The following is a 16582-nucleotide window of genomic DNA, read 5'->3' on the forward strand; positions in this document are numbered from 1 at the left end:
CTGCCCTGCCCCACCTGGCCCCAGGGGCTGCCACTCAAATACCCACACGTGTCTTTCTCTTCCAGCTTCAGAAGTTCCGCAGATGAAGCCCTTGGTGTTTTGAAGGCTTGGGACAGAATGGCCTGCCCCCCACACACTGCATTCCTCTTCCCTCCGTGACCCACATGGGGGAGAAACTAGACAGACACTAATGGGAGGGGTGGAGTTCCTTTCCCCGAGGGGTGGGATATACATGAGGGGATGGGAAAGGCCCTGAAATTGACCTTGCATCCTCTGCTCATGTAGGGAGGGTTCTGTCCTTGTGCCCCTTCCCCACCCCACTCTGGTGGTAGGAGTAAGCTCAGGCCCTGACCTCACCCCCACCCCCCAGAAAAGCCCCCCCCCCCGAACCCTGAGGTGCGTGATGCCCCGCAGGGAGAAGAGCCAGACAATCGTGTGACAATCACTTTGCCCCTCTGCTCACGGAGTCCACCCCGCTCCTGGTCCCTGGCTCTGCTGGCCGCCTGGTAAAAGGCTTAGCGGGAGAGCACTTTATTCACAAGGCCAAACTACAGCCGGGTTTGTCTCTACAAGGGCTGGGCCCGTGCTAGGGCAGATACTTGTGGCAAATGGGTGCTGACCACAGGTCCCACCTCCCTTCAGCAGGCTCAGCACTTGGCTGCTCGGGCAGACAGGACTGCAGTGTGCAGGACTCTTCATTTGTGCAGCCGTTACCTGTAATGCCCCGTCTGCACTAGCCCCCGGGCTGTTCTCAGCACCATCTGACAGGAGCCTAGGGGTGTATCGGTGGCTGATGCACCCTGTTCTCAGCCACAAGTCCCCGTCCTAGTCCAGGCAAGACCTGGTGCAAGGGGAAACCACCCGTCCCATCTCCTGCCCTGTCCCTCAGAGCCCAGTCTGAAACCATTTTGCAGACCCTGGGCTAGAATTCTGTGGGCAGGGAGTGGTTGGGAAAAGGCCGTGCCTGTCCTGGGGCACGGGTGCTGGCTGGAGCAGGGTTCGAGGCCAGACTAGAGTATAGCCATTGTCTCTGCAACTCTCCCCCCACCTTGGTAAAGTGCAATCCGTGCTGTCCTTCTGGGCACCGGTTTATAAGGGGGCTTTGTACCACACAGCACCGTGGGCCAGGCTAAGGCTGCGACCTGTGAGCACTGCCCTGTGCTCTCCCTCCCAAAGGCCCCAGGCGGGGGGGCATTTATCTGTCGCCCAGCTAATCCAATCCCTGGTGCTGTTTCTGTGGAATGCCCCGTCCTCTGCCTGCAGCAGCATCTCCCGGGGACGGCCCCAGTGCCTGTCTGCGTCACACAGACATAGCTAAGGCCTGTCCCTGGATGCCCCCCGACGCCCTTCCCCAGCCTGTATCATCAGAGCTCCGGCTTTGGCAGCAGCTGCTCTTCCAGCCTTTGCCTGCGTGGTGGGAGGCCAGGGCTGTGTGAGCAGAGATGGGCAGAAAACCCTTTCCCTAGCCCCGAGACACCCTCTGAGGCCCCCCCACCCTGCCCCAACCGGGTGAGATCCGGGGCCTTTGGATCCAGTGGACTACAGGGGAAGGGAGGACATGTTCCTGCTGTCTCCTCCTGCCAAGGCCGGGACAATCACAGGGAGGGAAAGGCACCTCATCGTGGATCAGAGCAGCTGACCCAGCGTCCTCAACTGGCTACCGTGTAAATACCGACTAAGACTTCCGCACCTTGTCAGAACTAGATGACACTAAAGATGCTCCCTCCCCTTCCCCCCATTATGGCTCACAGGTACCCTCTCCCCACCCCTGATTTGCACTCTGGTCGCAGCTCATCTTGCATGGAGGGATCCCTGCACCAATGCACTTTGCACGCACCCCCTCCCCCAGGGACTGCAGGCCCCAGCTGCTCACACTGCTTTGTTCAGGACTCACAGGGCTCTAGGAAGAGGATGCCTGGGGAGGGTGGTACACGTTGTGAACTGCCAACCCTATCGGGGGCCTGCTGCTTTAAGGAGACTGTGAAAGAGGGAAGTGGAGAATAGGGCTATTTCTCGCTACTGACCTGATCCACCCAGAAGGGCTAATAGGGGCCCAGTTTGAGTGCTGTCCAAGATGCCCCTCGCCCTGCATTTCCCACTTACTGGTAGTGACCATAGAGGAACCTGCAGCTAGAGCCCCTCTCTGGCCATTTGTCCCGCTCCGATGCCTATTCCTTGCCCTTTGGACAGAGAGAGCCACGCGCGCACGCAGGGCTGGCTTTCTCTCCCTGTGGCCGTAGGCTGAAACAGATCTGCATTTCACCCTGCTGCCCTTCTCCCCTGGCGCCTGCTCCAATGGACCAGCTGCAGCTTCTCCCTGCAGGAACCGTGTTCAGCAGCTCGGCAGGCTCGGGATACCTTGGCTGGGAATGGTTGATTTCAAAAACCCCATGCTCATTAGGAGACCAAAGCTGGGGGCTACTAAAGGTACCTCTAGCTCTGAGCTGCCTAAAGCAGAGACCACAAACCCCACCCCCCAGTGAGCAAGAGGGGAGAGACAGAGCTATCGTACAAGCAAGCAGCTGGGTGGGGGAGGTGGGGAACTGTCCTGTTCCTAGGAGCTCTTGGGAGTGGAGGGCAATAGCTGAATGAGTCCCACTTACCCCCAGGCCCAAACACTAGAGGGGTTGAAATCCTGGACTTCTGTGGTGCTGGGATTCCCCCTGGATCTCTCTCCCTCCTGCATTGCCCCACTCTTGCTGGCATCTCAGTCCCAGCTTGGCTGTGGGGCTGGTGCCTCTTCCTTACGTGCCTGGCACTGAGAGCTGCGTGGCCCTGACAATGGCGATGAGCCTCCACGCACCAGCGGGGCTGCACCGCTAATCGCTGCTCCCTGTCCTGGCAGGAGGGGAAAGGATCGTGTGAGACTGATCCGGATTCTCCCCACCCCTTGCAAGGGACAGCCTGCTTTAAACAGAAACATTCCTTTAAGCCCTGTAAATAACCAAATTCTAAGAGCTGCTGCTGGATGAGGGATGAGTTGATTAGCTGTCAAAATGGTCCAATCTCAACTTCCCCCTCCCCCCAGACCTTCCTTTTAAAACCAAATTTTAACCCTTTCTGTCTCTGGCCCAAGAGAAATCTTGTTGGAGGGTAAATAATGGGTAGATTGTCGAAATGTCTCTTGATCCGCCTCGTCTGATTCCACAGCCCAGTGAACCGTGTGTGTTGCTGGGTCTGGTTTTACATGCTGTAAGTGCCTGTCTCTGGGGGCGTCTGTCAGTCCGGAGAATCCGAGAGCAAATGTAAAAGCAGAGATGTTGGAACTGACTGCGTTCTGGTTTTATTTTGTGCTTAGATAGACCACAGATCTATATAATAAAGTTTTTAAGACAAATCTCTTTTTCTACCAAACAACCAAAACAAGACCCAGCTCTACCCTGAACTGAAATCCTGTAACAACAATTAAACCTCTCTAGAACCTCTTTAGTCCTTGTGTTCTCTGCCGGATTCACTTAATGCCAGCTTCCCATCCCAGGGGAAAGAGCAGCTGAAATCGATTGCACCCCCACCCTGTCTCTGTACCCATCCTTCACTGAACTTACCTAACTCTTCTGCCCACCTGGTATAGTCTCTCCAGCAAGGGGTCTGGTTCGGTCAGCGGTGCTTCTTCTTTCCCAACAACGGGGCTAATTACAAATGGGGCTGCCTGCCCCCCCTCCATGAAATGGACTGAGATCTACTGTGCTCATTGCACATGCGGGCTGCCAAACCATTCTCTGACAGTGCCGCGTGGTCAGCACCAACCTGAGCCGTCTTCACAGGGTAACCTAGGTGCCTCAGGCATGCCTGGTCTGAAAGGGGGAGACCTGAACACAGCTTGGAGATGGCCCCAGGCTCTGCCTAGGAAGAAACAACCCCAGTAACACTGTTGCCCTTTTACCTGCTCAAAGTGCTGTGTTAACTTTGTCTCAGGATGAGTTAGTTCCATTTTACAGATACTAAAACACAGGCACAGAGAGGGGCAGTGACAGGTCTATAGGCATAGAGTGAATTAATGAGCAAGCAGGGGCTAGAACCCAGGAGTCCTGGCTGCCCACGCAGACCTCTAGGCTACACTGCTTCTCAAACCAGCTGCAGTCACTAGTACTTCATGCAAGCTGAGGAGCAGCATGTTGCTGAGGGGGGCGTGCTATCAGGGCTCACTGGGCCGCGCATGGATCACTCGTTCCATGGCCTGCTCCTGCTGCCAGTTCCTCATGTAGGGCCTGAAACAGCTCAGGGCCTTGTCGGAGATTTGGTTAGATTCAGGGAACTGTCGGGCTGGAGGGAACCTCAAGAGGTCACCTAGTTCAAACCCCTGCACTCAGGCAGGACCAAGTAAATCTCCGTCATCCCTGACAGGTTTGTTTAACCTGTTCTTAAAAACCTCCAATGACAGGGATGCCACAACTCCCCTCTACCCCCCGTAACCTATTCCTGTATGTCACTAGCCTAATGTCTAACCTAAATCTCCCTTATTGCAGACTAAGACGATTCCTTCGTGGTCTTCTGTTGCCATGGAGAACAGTGGAGAACAGTTGATTGCTGGTCTTGTTATAACAGCCCTTAACATACTTAAAGACCTACCAGCTTCCCCTCGGTCTTCTTGTCTCACAACTAACCATACCCAGTGTTTTTAATCTTTCTTCACAGGTCAGGTTTTCTAAACCTTTTAATCATTTTTGTTGCTCTGCTCTGTCCTTCCTGCAAATTGTCCTCATCCTTCTAAAAAGCTGGTGCCCAGTCCTGGACACAGCACTCCAGCTGGGGCCTCACCAGTGCTGAGCAGAGCAGGACAATTACCTCCCGTGTCTTACATACCACACTCCTGTGAATACAGCCCAGAATATTAGCCGCCTTCACAGTGTTGGCTCATATCCAATTTGTGATCCACTGTAACCCCCTGATCCTTTTCTACTGCACTGTCACCTACCCAGGGTTTCCCCGGTGTGTATCGGTGCGTGTCATTTCCTTCCAAAGTGTAGGACTTGCACTTTACTGAAGTTCACCTTGTTGAATTCAGGCCCAGTTTCCAATTAGGCAGGGTTGGTTTGAATTCTAATCCAGTCCTCTAGCCCCTCCCCTGGTGTCCTCTGCCAAAGTCGTAAGCACACACTCCATTAGCCAAGTCATGAAGGCAAATATTGCCTAGGACCAGCCCCAGGGCAGAGCCCTGCAGGACCCCACTAGCTCTGTCCCTCCCGTTCGTTCGACAGGAAACCAGTGATAGCGACTCGAGGGTGGTTTTTCAACCAATGGTGCACCCACCTTACAGTCATTTCCTCTGGCCTGCGTTGGGGCCAGGTGACATCTATTTGTTAGGGATTCATTCGAGGGGGATGGGAGCTAACTGGGGACAGAGGACAGGGGCCCTGGTTATTCCATTCACCCTGGGGTCCTTTGCTACCGGACCCAAAACATGCCACCCCGCCCCATGGCTCAGAGACGTGGAGACACCCGACAGCTCTGCTGGCCCCATTGCCTGGGTCCAGGCCCATTCCCCTGTTCCAGTAGCTGAAATACCTTCCTTTGGCTTCATCAGTGCTCTTGCTGGGCGGCAGCATGGAGACGCCTGTTACCTGGCAGCCCTGAGGCGCAGGGTCCAGACCCCATCCCAGCCCTTACCCTGCCTGTACTGCAGTCACTAATCTTCGGGGAGGGTCCCTGTCAGCTGGGTGGAGTTCAGGCCCTGGCTGAAGACAGGTCAGGTTCTGCGGATGCACGCCTCCAGCTGGCCCACTCGGGCACAGCGGCGAGCAGCCCTCCTGAGAGCCTGTGCCCTGTAAGGCTGGTTCAAATACGTGGCTAAAGTTGAGCGAGACCTTAAGTGCCCGACGGGATGTGCTGATCCTCAGGAGGCTGCGGCAGGGCCTAGTGGTGTGTCGGGGCTCTGTGCAGCTGGACGAGCCCCGAGGAGCGAATAGCGGGCAGTGTAATCCCTCTGGAACACTGCCTTGGGGCAGGCAGGGAGGATATTGAAACCATGTTATCGCTGTGATCTGGGCTGTGGAGCGGCAGAGCTTGGGAGCAAGGGAAGGCGGCTGCAGGAAATGACAGAGGGAAGGTGGCTGCAGGAAATGACCGCAGGAGAGAGGGATTTCAGGGGATTTTGCTAGACCTCCTCTCAGCCCGAGAAATCCCAAAGCACCTGTCTAGTTCAGAGCTGGTTGGAGGGCTCAAAGGAATCGCACCTGATAGCAGCTCAGAATTTAGCCCTATACAGATGTGCATACAGAGGGCAATAACTTCCCTGGCACTGAAATGCAGCCACCTCTGGGGTGGAACGTGGCAGTTCCACGTGATGGTTTGGATGAGAGGTTGGAGAAGAGTGGCCGATCTAGTGGAGAGTGCCGGGGGAGTTAGGGAGGCAGATGGAATTCGCCAGGCTGACCAAGGCACAGGACCTCAATTCTGTGGTTGGCTGAAAGAGCAGGAGCGTGCCCCCTGCTCCCGGTAGCACAGCGCCCCCAGTACTGTGCTGACTCTCAGGGAAGCGCGCCCCCTACTGAGACACCCACCCTACTCCCCACCATAGCTGGATTTTCCCGTCCAAGTACCGAGCCTGCCCAACCCTGCTTAGCTGCCGCTCCTTAACAGGACCATCCAAGCCCATAGCGATAACACGGTCTAGGACCTGAATAGCGCAGCTGGAGAATGAGAAAGCTGCCCCGGTTCCTCACTTCCTCGCTGCTACTCAAGCTTCCCTGACAAACCAGGCCCAGGGCAGACACTGACCGGCTCAGGTGGCTGCTTGCTAGGGGCCTGGTTGGGACCTGAGCCAGTGCCCCGCTCGTGGCATCTTGACACTGATGGGTTCGGGGTTCCCTGTAGTGTCCACGACCTCCAGCTGCTTCAGGGCCGCGAAGGCCTGGTCAGACACGCTGGCTGCCAGCAGACGGTTGGATCTGAAAGAACAGGAGGACTGGTGAAAAACTTCGTTCTCTGCCAAGAAGAGGCCTCTGTTGGCCGAATAGTCCAGGGAGATGGCACCTAGGACCCTGCCCTCAGCACTGGGCCCCTCAACGCCAGAGGCCTCAGGTGACAGAGCAAGGACGGGACAGTCCCATTCTCTATAGCTCCGTGGAGCCCAAACTTGGGCTCCAACCTGACCCTCTGGCCCTCCCCACCCCACAAGTGTTGCTGAGGTGCTGGAGGGGGTGCGGAGAGCAGCAACTTGGCTGAGGTCACCCAGGGGACCTCTTGCGCTGCAGCAAGCCTCAAGCGAGTGCGCTAACGCGAGCCGTGTGGACGATGAGACTCTGGCAGGAGTCAGGCTGGCCACCGGAGTCCGAGCCCGCCCAAGCCCGTGGGTTGCAGCTCGGGGGGCTAGCTGGAGCCGCCTCTCCTTCTCCCCATCACAGCTGGATTTTCCCCAGCGAAGCTAGTGCAAGTCTGTCTACCTGCACTGCGAGGCGTGCTCCCAGCTGCAACGTAGACGCACCTTCAGCGAGCCGGGGTCCTGACTCCCAGCCCCCTGCTCTGACCACTTCCCCCCACACCCTTCCCAGAACCAGGGACAGAGACCCAGGAATCCTGACTCCCAGCCCCCTACTCTGACCACTTCCCCCCACACCCTTCCCAGAACCAGGGACAGAGACCCATGAATCCTGACTCCCAGCCCCCTGCTCTGCTTCCCCCCACACCCTTCCCAGAACCAGGGACAGAGACCCAGGAATCCTGACTCCCAGCCCCCTGCTCTGCTTCCTCCCACACCCTTCCCAGAACCAGGGACAGAGACCCAGGAATCCTGACTCCCAGCCCCCTGCTCTGCTTCCTCCCACACCCTTCCCAGAACCAGGGACAGAGACCTAGGAATCCTGACTCCCAGCCCCTTGCTCTGGCCCCACCTTCTGGTCAGCAGGATGGCGGGGCGGAAGCCTGCCTGTGCTCCCAGCACTACTGTTGCTGCTCCGGCTGTTACCTGAGGATGATGGCTCGGATGTCTGGGATGGTGTGGAAGGCTTCGGCCCCGATGACGGCAATGCGGTTGTGCTGGAGATACAGGTACTCGAGGGACTCCGGCAGGTCAGGGGGGATGTACGACAACTCGTTGTTGCTGAGATCCAGGAGCTGGGGGAGAAGGAGGGACAGGGTTACCCAAGCCACCAGCAGAGTTCTCAACAGCTTCTTGGATTCACTCTACACCACTAATCACTGGTAACGCCCTGCCAGGCCTGACTGTTCTAGACAAGGCTATAGCAGGGCAGGCTGGTCGGGGACTTGATCGCAGCCTTCGAGTCTCTACACTGGGAGTGGGGCACAAACTCAAACTACTTCTCCATTCAGCATGTTGTTCGCCTGTGGAACTCCCTGTCGCATGAAGTCAATGAGGCTGCGAACACAGTCAGACTCGAAGAGTGGGCTGGATGTTTGTACGGATGACAAGGACATCTGGAGTTAGAACAGTTCTGGAAGGAAGATTAAACCTCGTGGTTTTAAGCCAATCTCTGACTATTAGGAGAGCTCCATAGGGGGCTGAGTATCCCTGTGGGGGTTCCTGCACCTTCAGCTGAGGCATCTAATGGTGGGCCTCTCAGAGACAGGATAAGGGGCTACTTGGCCACTGGTCCTGATCCAGTCTCACATTGCCATGCTGCCAGAGGGCTCTTTAACCTAGCAATGAAGGTACAAACTCAGGAGTTTTGGTGCCTCATCTCTAATCACTAAGCCACATTCCCCCGCAGAGCCGGGATAGAACCCAGGAGTCCTGATCCCCAGCTCCCTGCTCTAACCCCTAGACCCCACTCCCCTCCCAGAGCCGGGATAGAACCCAGGAGTCCTGATCCCCAGCTCCCTGCTCTAACCCCTAGACCCCACTCCCCTCCCAGAGCCGGGATAGAACCCAGGAGTCCTGGCTGCCAGCCCCCCTGCTCTAACCAGTCAACCCCACTGCCCTCACCGATTACGTCACTGGGGCAATCGTCCCCCTCCCTCACCTTGAGCCCTTGCAGCTCCTGCCACGTGCCAGGGGTGATGGAGCTGATGCGCAGCCTGTTGTGGGCCAGGTGCAGCTCCTTGAGGCTGGTCAGGTTGGCCAGCAGCTCGGGCGAGAGGGAGTTGAGCTGGTTCTTGTGCAGCGTGAGCACCTGGAGGCTGGGCGGGAGGCCGGCGGGCAGGAGGGTGAGCTGGTTGCCCGACAGGTCCAGGCTCTGGAGCCGGCGCAGCTTGCGGAAGGCCAGCCGGTGGATCTTGGCGCTGCAGAGCCGGTTGTAGCTCAGGTTGAGCTCGGCCAGCAGGTAGGTGCTGGCGAAGTCGTGCAGGCCGACGTGAGCGATCTGGTTGTGCAGGATCATGAGGGAGCGCACCCGGCGGGGCAGCCCCGGGGGCACCCGCTCCAGCCGGTTGTTGTAGAGGTGCAGGGTATGCAGCTTGCGCAGCCTGAGGAAGGCATCGGGGTGGATGCCGGCGGCCGTCAGGCGGTTGCTCTGCAGCAGCAGGTACTGCAGGCCGCGCACCCGGCTCAGGCTGTCCCGGGGCAGTGAGCCGATGCGGTTCTTGCCCAGGTGCAGGATCATGATGTTCGGGGGGAAGCCAGCCGGGATCTCGGTCAGGTTGTTATTAGACAGATCCAGGTACTCCAGGCTCTTCAGCTTGCTGCAAAGGGGACGGGGAACGGGGCGCTGGCTCGGGGGGAGCAGCTAGTGCCGCAGCCTCCTGCTGTACTGGACCCAGGAGTCCTGACGCGCTGGTCCCCCCGCTGTAACCACTAGACCCCACTCCCCTCCCAGAGCTGGAAATAGAGCCCAAGAGTCCTGGCTCCCAGGCCCCCAGCTCTACCACCTAACCCATATTCCCCTCCCAAAGCCAGGAATAGAACCCAGGAGTCCTGACTCCCAGCCCCACCGGCTATAACCACTAGACCCCCCCTCCCTGCCCAGAAGTCCCATCTCCTCCGCTCTAACCACTCTGCCACGCGGCAGCTCCCTCCCCCAGCCGCACCTGAAAGTAGACGGGTCCATGCCCTGGTTGGACAGGTTGTTGTTCTGCAGGTAGAGTTCTCGGAGCTTCCAGTGGCTGCTCAGCGCCCCCCTGGGGATCCGGGCGATGCGGTTGTTCTGCAGGGACAGGAGGTCCTGGCCACTAGAGTCGGGAGAAGCTCCCAAGCCCTCCTCAGACACCATCAGCAGGGCTGGGGGGAGACTGCCCTCGATATGGTACCAAGATAACCACTAGGCCACCCAGCCCAGCTGCCATCTGAATGGCAGAGCTGGGGCACAGAGAGGGGATGGGCTTGCCCAAGGTCCCAGAGTGAAACGAAGGCCACGCTGAGCATAGAACCCAGGAGTCCTGGCTCCCAGCCCTCCTGCTCTAACCACTAGACCCCACTCCCCTCCCGGAGCTGGAAATGGAACCCAGGAGTCCTGGCTCCCAGCCCCCTGCTCTAACCACTGGCCCATACCTCCTCTCCCCATATCAAAGGCAAATGGCTGTGGGGCTTTGGGATGTGTCATGCCTCAGGGATCCAGGCCAACCACACGTTTATACAAAGTACCTGCAGAGGCAGACCCCCCGCCCAACCCCGGTCATGAGCCCCAGCCCTGCCCCACCTGTAAGTGGAGCCGGACGAGCGCGGGGGGCAGGTTCTGGGGCAGGTAGCTGAGCTGGTTGCTGGAGAGGATCATGGTGCTGACGGCGTCGGAGCCATTGAAGGCGTCATAGGGGAGCCCGGAGTTGGCTAGCTGGTTGTTGTGAAGATACACGGACCTACATGGAGGAGAGGGAAGCAAAACAGAGCTGACACCAGTCTCTGTCCCGAAGAGGAGAGCCCCCGTAGTGAGCCCCCATCCCACTCCCTGCACCACAGCGCCCCCTAGAGCCATGCTGGGGTGAGCACTGACTGCAAGGGCAGAGTGCCCCCTAGTGAGCCCCCATCCCCCTAGTGCCATGGTGGGGTGAGCACTGACTGCAAGGGGAGAAAGCGCCCCCTAGTGAGCCCCCATCCCGCTCCCTGCAGCACAGCGCCCCCTAGAGCCATGCTGGGGTGAGGACTGACTGCAAAGGGAGAGCGCCCCCTAGTGAGCCCCCATCCCCCTAGTGCCATAGTGGGGAGAGCACCCCCTAGGGAGCCCCCATCCCGCTCCCTGCAGCACAGCGCCCCCTAGCACTGTGCTGGGACATTGAGGTCAACACAGAGGGGAGAGCGCCCCCTACTGAGCTCCCCACCCAGCTTGAAGAAGATGCCCACACTAATCAGGCCCAGAGCTTGGCTTAGCCAGTCCAACCCACTGAGATCCGAGCCCCTCAGCAAACGGCCCACAGCTGCAGGCCCTCTGCGTCAGAGTGCTCCCTTCTCCCGCGTGCCCGAGGCAGGAGGCCTGGAGGGCGGCTCTACCTGAGGTTGGCTTTCTGTCCAAAGGTGAGCGGATAGACTTCAGTGAGCAGGTTAGCAGCCAGGTCCACTATGCGCACTGTGCTGGGGAGGATCTGCGGTGCTACTGTGAGCTGGGAAAGAAACCAAAGGGGGACAGGCCAATGCTAGCAGGAGATCAGTGTGGTTCTACCCGTTGCTGCCAGAGGGCCTGGCCAGGCTTTATAGAGGGATTGCTTCACTGGTCACTGACACGCAGCCACCTCTGGGGTCAGAGGCAGCAGCTGTTTATACAGGGGTTGCTCAACATCTGCTCTGGGGTAGAATGCAGCAGCTGTTTAATAGTGCCCAGTGCCGCCACACAAAGGTTTGGGACAGGAAGTGGAGAGGAATCCTGTCTCCAATGAGCACAGCAGCAGGAGGTTAGGAAGACAGGATGGAATCACCCTAGCTGGAATCTCCCAGGACACCAGGGTTAGCACAGACACTTGAGGGAAATGGGACAGCATCTCTAATGACCATGTGGGACCTGTCTCCTCTGAAAGGTGGGACCTCCTGCAGCACAGTGCCCCCAGGCTGGGCTCCGGGGTCAGCACGGACCCAGAGAGGAGCCACCCGACCTGCTCCCTGCAGCGTAGCGCCCCCTAGTGCCACATGACGGAGTCAGCCATACCACTCCCTGCAGCACCCTTGGCTTTCCCTGGAGGTCCCATCCCACTGGTGACCACACTCAGCATGGTTTAGCTTGTGAAATCCCTCTCTCACACACACACATGCAGAGCCCCTTCCAGCTAGCTGGGTGCAAACTCCTGGTGCCATCCCAGCTCGTTAAAGCAGCTGTGAATGCTGAGCACCGGGCCCCACCCTGCCGCCCCCATGTCAGAGGACAGACGCGCACACACCTTGTTGTTGGCCAGGTAGATGTACTGCAGCGACTCCAAGGATTCAAAGGCTTCATCCGGGAGGCCTAGAAAGCAGCAGAGAGAAGGCTGCCTAGTCCAGGCACACCCTGCGCAGAAGGGAGGCCGGTACGTGTACCTGCTCCATCCAGCTCGCGAACTCAGACCCTGCCTCCACCCCTGCAAGGCCCCGTGGCTGCTTCCACTCACCCACGGAGCTATGCATCCTGTACCTGCCATCCAGCTACCCAGAATGCTTTGCATCCAGCTTCCCACCGCGCTGTTCTATAACGGTCCCAAAAAACTTCTCATGCTGCTGAAATGCAGCTGCCTCTGGGGTAGGAGCCAGCAGCTGCACAAGAATTTAGAAGTGGAAGTGGAGGAAATTCCTGTATCCAGCTGAAACTGCAGGACAGGGGGACGGCCTGCTGGGATTCAAGGAGAGAAGGACAAAGGGATGACGGGCTCCGATACCGGACCATGGGGATTTCTGTTCCATTGGAGGCTGGGAAGAGCTCTCCCTTGACTCGCACACACACACACCCAGGTCACGCAGCCAGGGCCCCTGCCCACTGCACCGCTCCCTTCGATGGCGTCCCCAGCCCCCTGCCCGCAGCGGCTCCCTCACCATCGGAGATGATGTGGTTGTTGTGCAGGTTGAGGGTTTTCAGGCTGGTCAGCTGGGCCAGCTCGTCATAGGGCAGCTCCCGTAGCTGGTTATTCTGCAGAAGGAGACCCCGCTCACCTCAGTCCCTGGGGAAGTGGGAGGCATTTGCCCAGGACCGGAGGGCAGCAGTGAGAGAGACACGGGAGGTGAAGAGTCAGGGGAGGGCTGCTCTGGGCTCTGGCCTCCCAGGAGAAACACGTCCGATAGGCCCCTGGCTGCCCTCTGACCCCTGGAGTGCTACGTCAAACGGCCCCCGGCTGCCCTCTGACCCCTGGGACACCACATCCAAGGGCCCCCAGCTGCCCCTGACCCCTGGGGCACCACGTCCAACGGTCCCCGACTGCCCCTAACCCCTGGGATGCCACATCCAAGGGCCCCCAGCTGCCCTCTGAACCGTGGGCCGCTGCAGCCAATGGGTCCCAGCTGCCCCTGACCCCTGGGGCGCCATGTCCAACGGTCCCCGGCTGCCTCTGACCCCTGGGACGCCACATCCAACGGGACCCATCTGCCCCTGACCCCGGGTCGCTCTACAGACCCTCCTCGGAAACTGGGTTCTGGCCCTGACTGGGCTCCCGGGTTCGCTGCGGGGCAGGGGACAGTTACCTGCAGAGAAAGATGCTGGACAGCTCTGGAGACGTTGCTGGGGAAGACGTGCAGGTCGAGCCCACCGCACTCCACCGTCTCCTCTGATGGGCAGGTGCAGTTGGCCGGGCAGCCCGGGGCGTTCTTCTTGGGCAGGGCCCCCCCCCCGAGCCGGGGGGATGGCGGGGTGTCCTCGTCATCCTGGCTCCCGACCAGGCAGAAGGAGGGGATCTTCACAAAGAGGACCAGGAGACAGCCGCAGCTCAGCCGCTGGGGAGAGGGGAAGAGGGTCCGGTGAATTCCGGAGCGAACTGAACCGTCTGTATGCCGCAGCCCTACGGAGCGGCGATCCCGGGGGCTCCTACCAGCCCAGGCCTGGCCCTGCTCAGCCCCATCAATGCAGGCTCTGTCTCCACAGCACCAGCCACTGCTGCGGGGGGATGAAGGGCCCCACTGAGCCAGGCCTGCTGGGGATCCAGGCAGGTCGGTTTACAGGGCACTTGGCAGCTCTGAAATGCCTTAGTTGTTGTTTTAGCCGGCCTGGCAGCCGACCAGCTCCCCCCAGCTACACAGGCTGCTGTTTCACCTCCTCAGCACGGCAGCCGGATTGTGTGTGCACGTGTGTGTGCGTCTGTAAATTAACACATCAGCGCCTGGTACAATGGGGCCCCGATCTCAGTCAGGGTCTGTGCAGCGCCTGGTACAATGGGGCCCTGATCTCAGTTAGGTCTGTGCAGCGCCTGGCACAATGGGGCCCCGATCTCAGTCAGGGTCTGGGTAGCGCCTGGTACAATGGGGCCCCGATCTCAGTTAGGTCTGTGCAGCGCCTGGTACAATGGGGCCCCGATCTCAGTCAGGGTCTGGGTAGCGCCTGGTACAATGGGGCCCCGATCTCAGTTAGGTCTGTGCAGCGCCTGGTACAATGGGGCCCCGATCTCAGTTAGGTCTGTGCAGCGCCTGGCACAATGGGGCCCCGATCTCAGTCAGGGTCTGGGTAGCGCCTGGTACAATGGGGCCCCAATCTCAGTTAGGTCTGTGCAGCGCCTGGCACAATGGGGCCCCGATCTCAGTTAGGTCTGTGCAGCGCCTGGCACAATGGAGCCCCGATCTCAGTTAGGTCTGTGCAGCGCCTGGCACAATGGGGCCCCGATCTCAGTTTGGTCTGTGCAGCGCCTGGTACAATGGGGCCCCGATCTCAGTCAGGGTCTGTGCAGCGCCTGGTACGACGGGGCCCCGATCTCAGTTAGGTCTGTGCAGTGCCTGGTACAATGGGGCCCCGATCTCAGTTAGGTCTGTGCAGCGCCTGGTACAATGGGGCCCCGATCTCAGTCAGGGTCTGTGCAGCGCCTGGTACAATGGGGCCCTGATCTCAGTTAGGTCTGTGCAGCGCCTGGTACAATGGGGCCCCGATCTCAGTTAGGTCTGTGCAGCGCCTGGCACAATGGGGCCCCGATCTCAGTCAGGGTCTGTGCAGCGCCTGGTACGACGGGGCCCTGATCTCAGTCAGGGGCTGCAGTCTGTGCAGGCTCTGGGGTGGAGTCAGTGATGAGAGGTTTGGGGGGCAGAAGGGGGCTCCGGGTTTGGGGGGCCTCAGGGCAGGGGGTTGGGACGCAGGCTTACCTCGGGCAGCTCCGGGGCGGCAGTGTTGCAGAGCCCTGTCCTGGGGCACTGCGCTGCACCCTGGAAGCGGCCAGCAGGTCCGGCTCCTAGGCGAGGGGGCAGGAGGCTCCGCAGTGGAGTGTGGAGCTGGTGCATCAGGCGGGGGCAGCGCGTGGAGCCTCCTGCCCCCAACCCCACCGCCTAAGAGCCGGACCTGCTGGCCGCTTCCGGGGCGCTGTGCGGTGCCCCAGGACAGGTAGGGTCCAGCCTGCCTTGGTGCCACAGCACCGCCGAACGGACTTTTAATGGCTAGGTCGGCAGTACCGACAGGAGCCCCCAGGGTCCCTTTTCGACCAGGTGTCCCAGTCAAAAACCAGACACCTGGTCACCCTAACGATAATACAAGAAACCCCACTCTCCCACTGCCTGTTTCATTCCCTGGCCACATGCTTTACTGGAAGCGACGTGTACATTTGTGGAACAACAGGTACGCACTACAGGGCTCCCACGAGCTCTGTTTGGTATGCCAGAGAGTGATTTAACAGCAGATGGGACACAGCCCTGGAAAACGCCCTGGAGGGAATGACCCTGCAGGGCTAGATGGGCTCCGATAGATTCACCGGCCCCAATCCCCCACAGAACAACAGGTGCGGCCTGGACACACTCCTGTCCCGTCCCTCCAGAGCAGAATCTGTTCAGTCTTCAGCTTCTCCGCCGAGGCTGCCAAAATGGACCCAACTGTGACGTGGTTTGAAATTGGCCAGGACCGGGGGAGTTGCTCCCTCCCCCTTTGGGAGACGAGTGTGAAATGAGCGGGCAGGGTCCCAGCCCAGTTCCCAGCTGGCAGACAGGTCAAAACCTGCCAGCCCAACAGGCACTGAATGGCCCCTTGTTGACAGCTCCAACAAATTGGCCATTAAAGAATGAGCTCTGCTCTGGGGTTGTACCTGCAGGGCAGGGATAAGGCACATTGATTGCAGGGTCTGGGGACCCTCACCTTAATGCCAGGCCCCTGCTCTACCCACTAGACCCCACTCCCCTCCAAGAGCAGCGAATCGGCCCTGGGGTCGAAAGCTGGATCTCCCCTGGGCCTTGCCTGGGAAATCTCCTTCGACACAGCCCCACCAGCGAGAGCGCTATCACTGTGTCATCGAACCCTGCTCAGAGCAGGTGGGGGGCAGGGCCAGACGGAGACTCCCCCAACGGCTGGGATGAATCCCTCATAAAATTTTCCCCTTTTGGCCAGTGCCAATGCTCTAAGCGGGTCTGGGAGACCTCCTCCCTCCTCCAGCACAGAGTGGGATGGCCCCCAGCTGCCCTCATGAGTCACCCGCCCAAGCAGGCATCGCTGGAGCCTCTTCGCCAATAAGCCTTAAGTCCGCTGGGTCCCCGAAAAGGCTGGAGCCGAAGCTCTCCCTCACCATAGCCGGGTCCCAGCTGCGAGGCTCCCAGGCTCCACTCTGCAGAGTCTTCCCAGGATCTTTAATTGAAGCCAGATCGGTGTGGGGCTCCTGATTCCCTCAGCTCTGTCTTTGCCTCTGAAAT

The 16582-nt window shown here is 59.4% G+C and overlaps 2 protein-coding genes across 3 annotated transcripts in view; one reads left to right on the top strand and one right to left on the bottom strand.

The window, feature by feature from the left end:
- CC2D1A (coiled-coil and C2 domain containing 1A) overlaps positions 1-3425 on the top strand; it is a 35295-nt gene extending 31870 nt beyond the window's left edge. For both annotated transcript variants that reach the window (XM_077838228.1, XM_077838227.1), the window contains one exon: positions 66-3425. In XM_077838228.1, the coding sequence (XP_077694354.1) occupies positions 66-86 (21 nt within the window). In that variant the 3' untranslated portion in view covers positions 87-3425. The remainder of the gene's footprint in view (positions 1-65) is intronic.
- A 2825-nt stretch (positions 3426-6250) lies between these two features.
- PODNL1 (podocan like 1) lies at positions 6251-16582 on the bottom strand. Its single transcript, XM_077838644.1, has 10 exons — positions 16459-16582; positions 13460-13708; positions 12818-12911; positions 12193-12257; positions 11315-11424; positions 10530-10686; positions 9922-10037; positions 8919-9576; positions 7904-8052; positions 6251-6887 (listed from the first exon to the last, which is right to left on the bottom strand). Exons 1-10 carry the CDS (start codon positions 16459-16461, stop codon positions 6737-6739), a joined length of 1752 nt encoding a protein of 583 aa, XP_077694770.1. The 5' UTR covers positions 16462-16582; the 3' UTR covers positions 6251-6736.

The sequence above is a fragment of the Eretmochelys imbricata genome, chromosome 20 (assembly GCF_965152235.1).
Source record: "Eretmochelys imbricata isolate rEreImb1 chromosome 20, rEreImb1.hap1, whole genome shotgun sequence".
Classification (NCBI taxonomy): Eukaryota; Metazoa; Chordata; order Testudines; family Cheloniidae; genus Eretmochelys; species Eretmochelys imbricata.

What these genes read in the sequence shown, in the direction of transcription:
- PODNL1 (XM_077838644.1), bottom strand. An exon ending in TCTACCTGGCCAACAACAAG is followed by an intron (nt 11,425 to 12,192) that starts GTGTGTGCGCGT and finishes TTTCTTTCCCAG; the next exon opens with CTCACAGTAGCACCGCAGAT. An exon ending in TCGTCCGGCTCCACTTACAG is followed by an intron (nt 10,038 to 10,529) that starts GTGGGGCAGGGC and finishes CTGTCCCTGCAG; the next exon opens with AACAACCGCATCGCCCGGAT.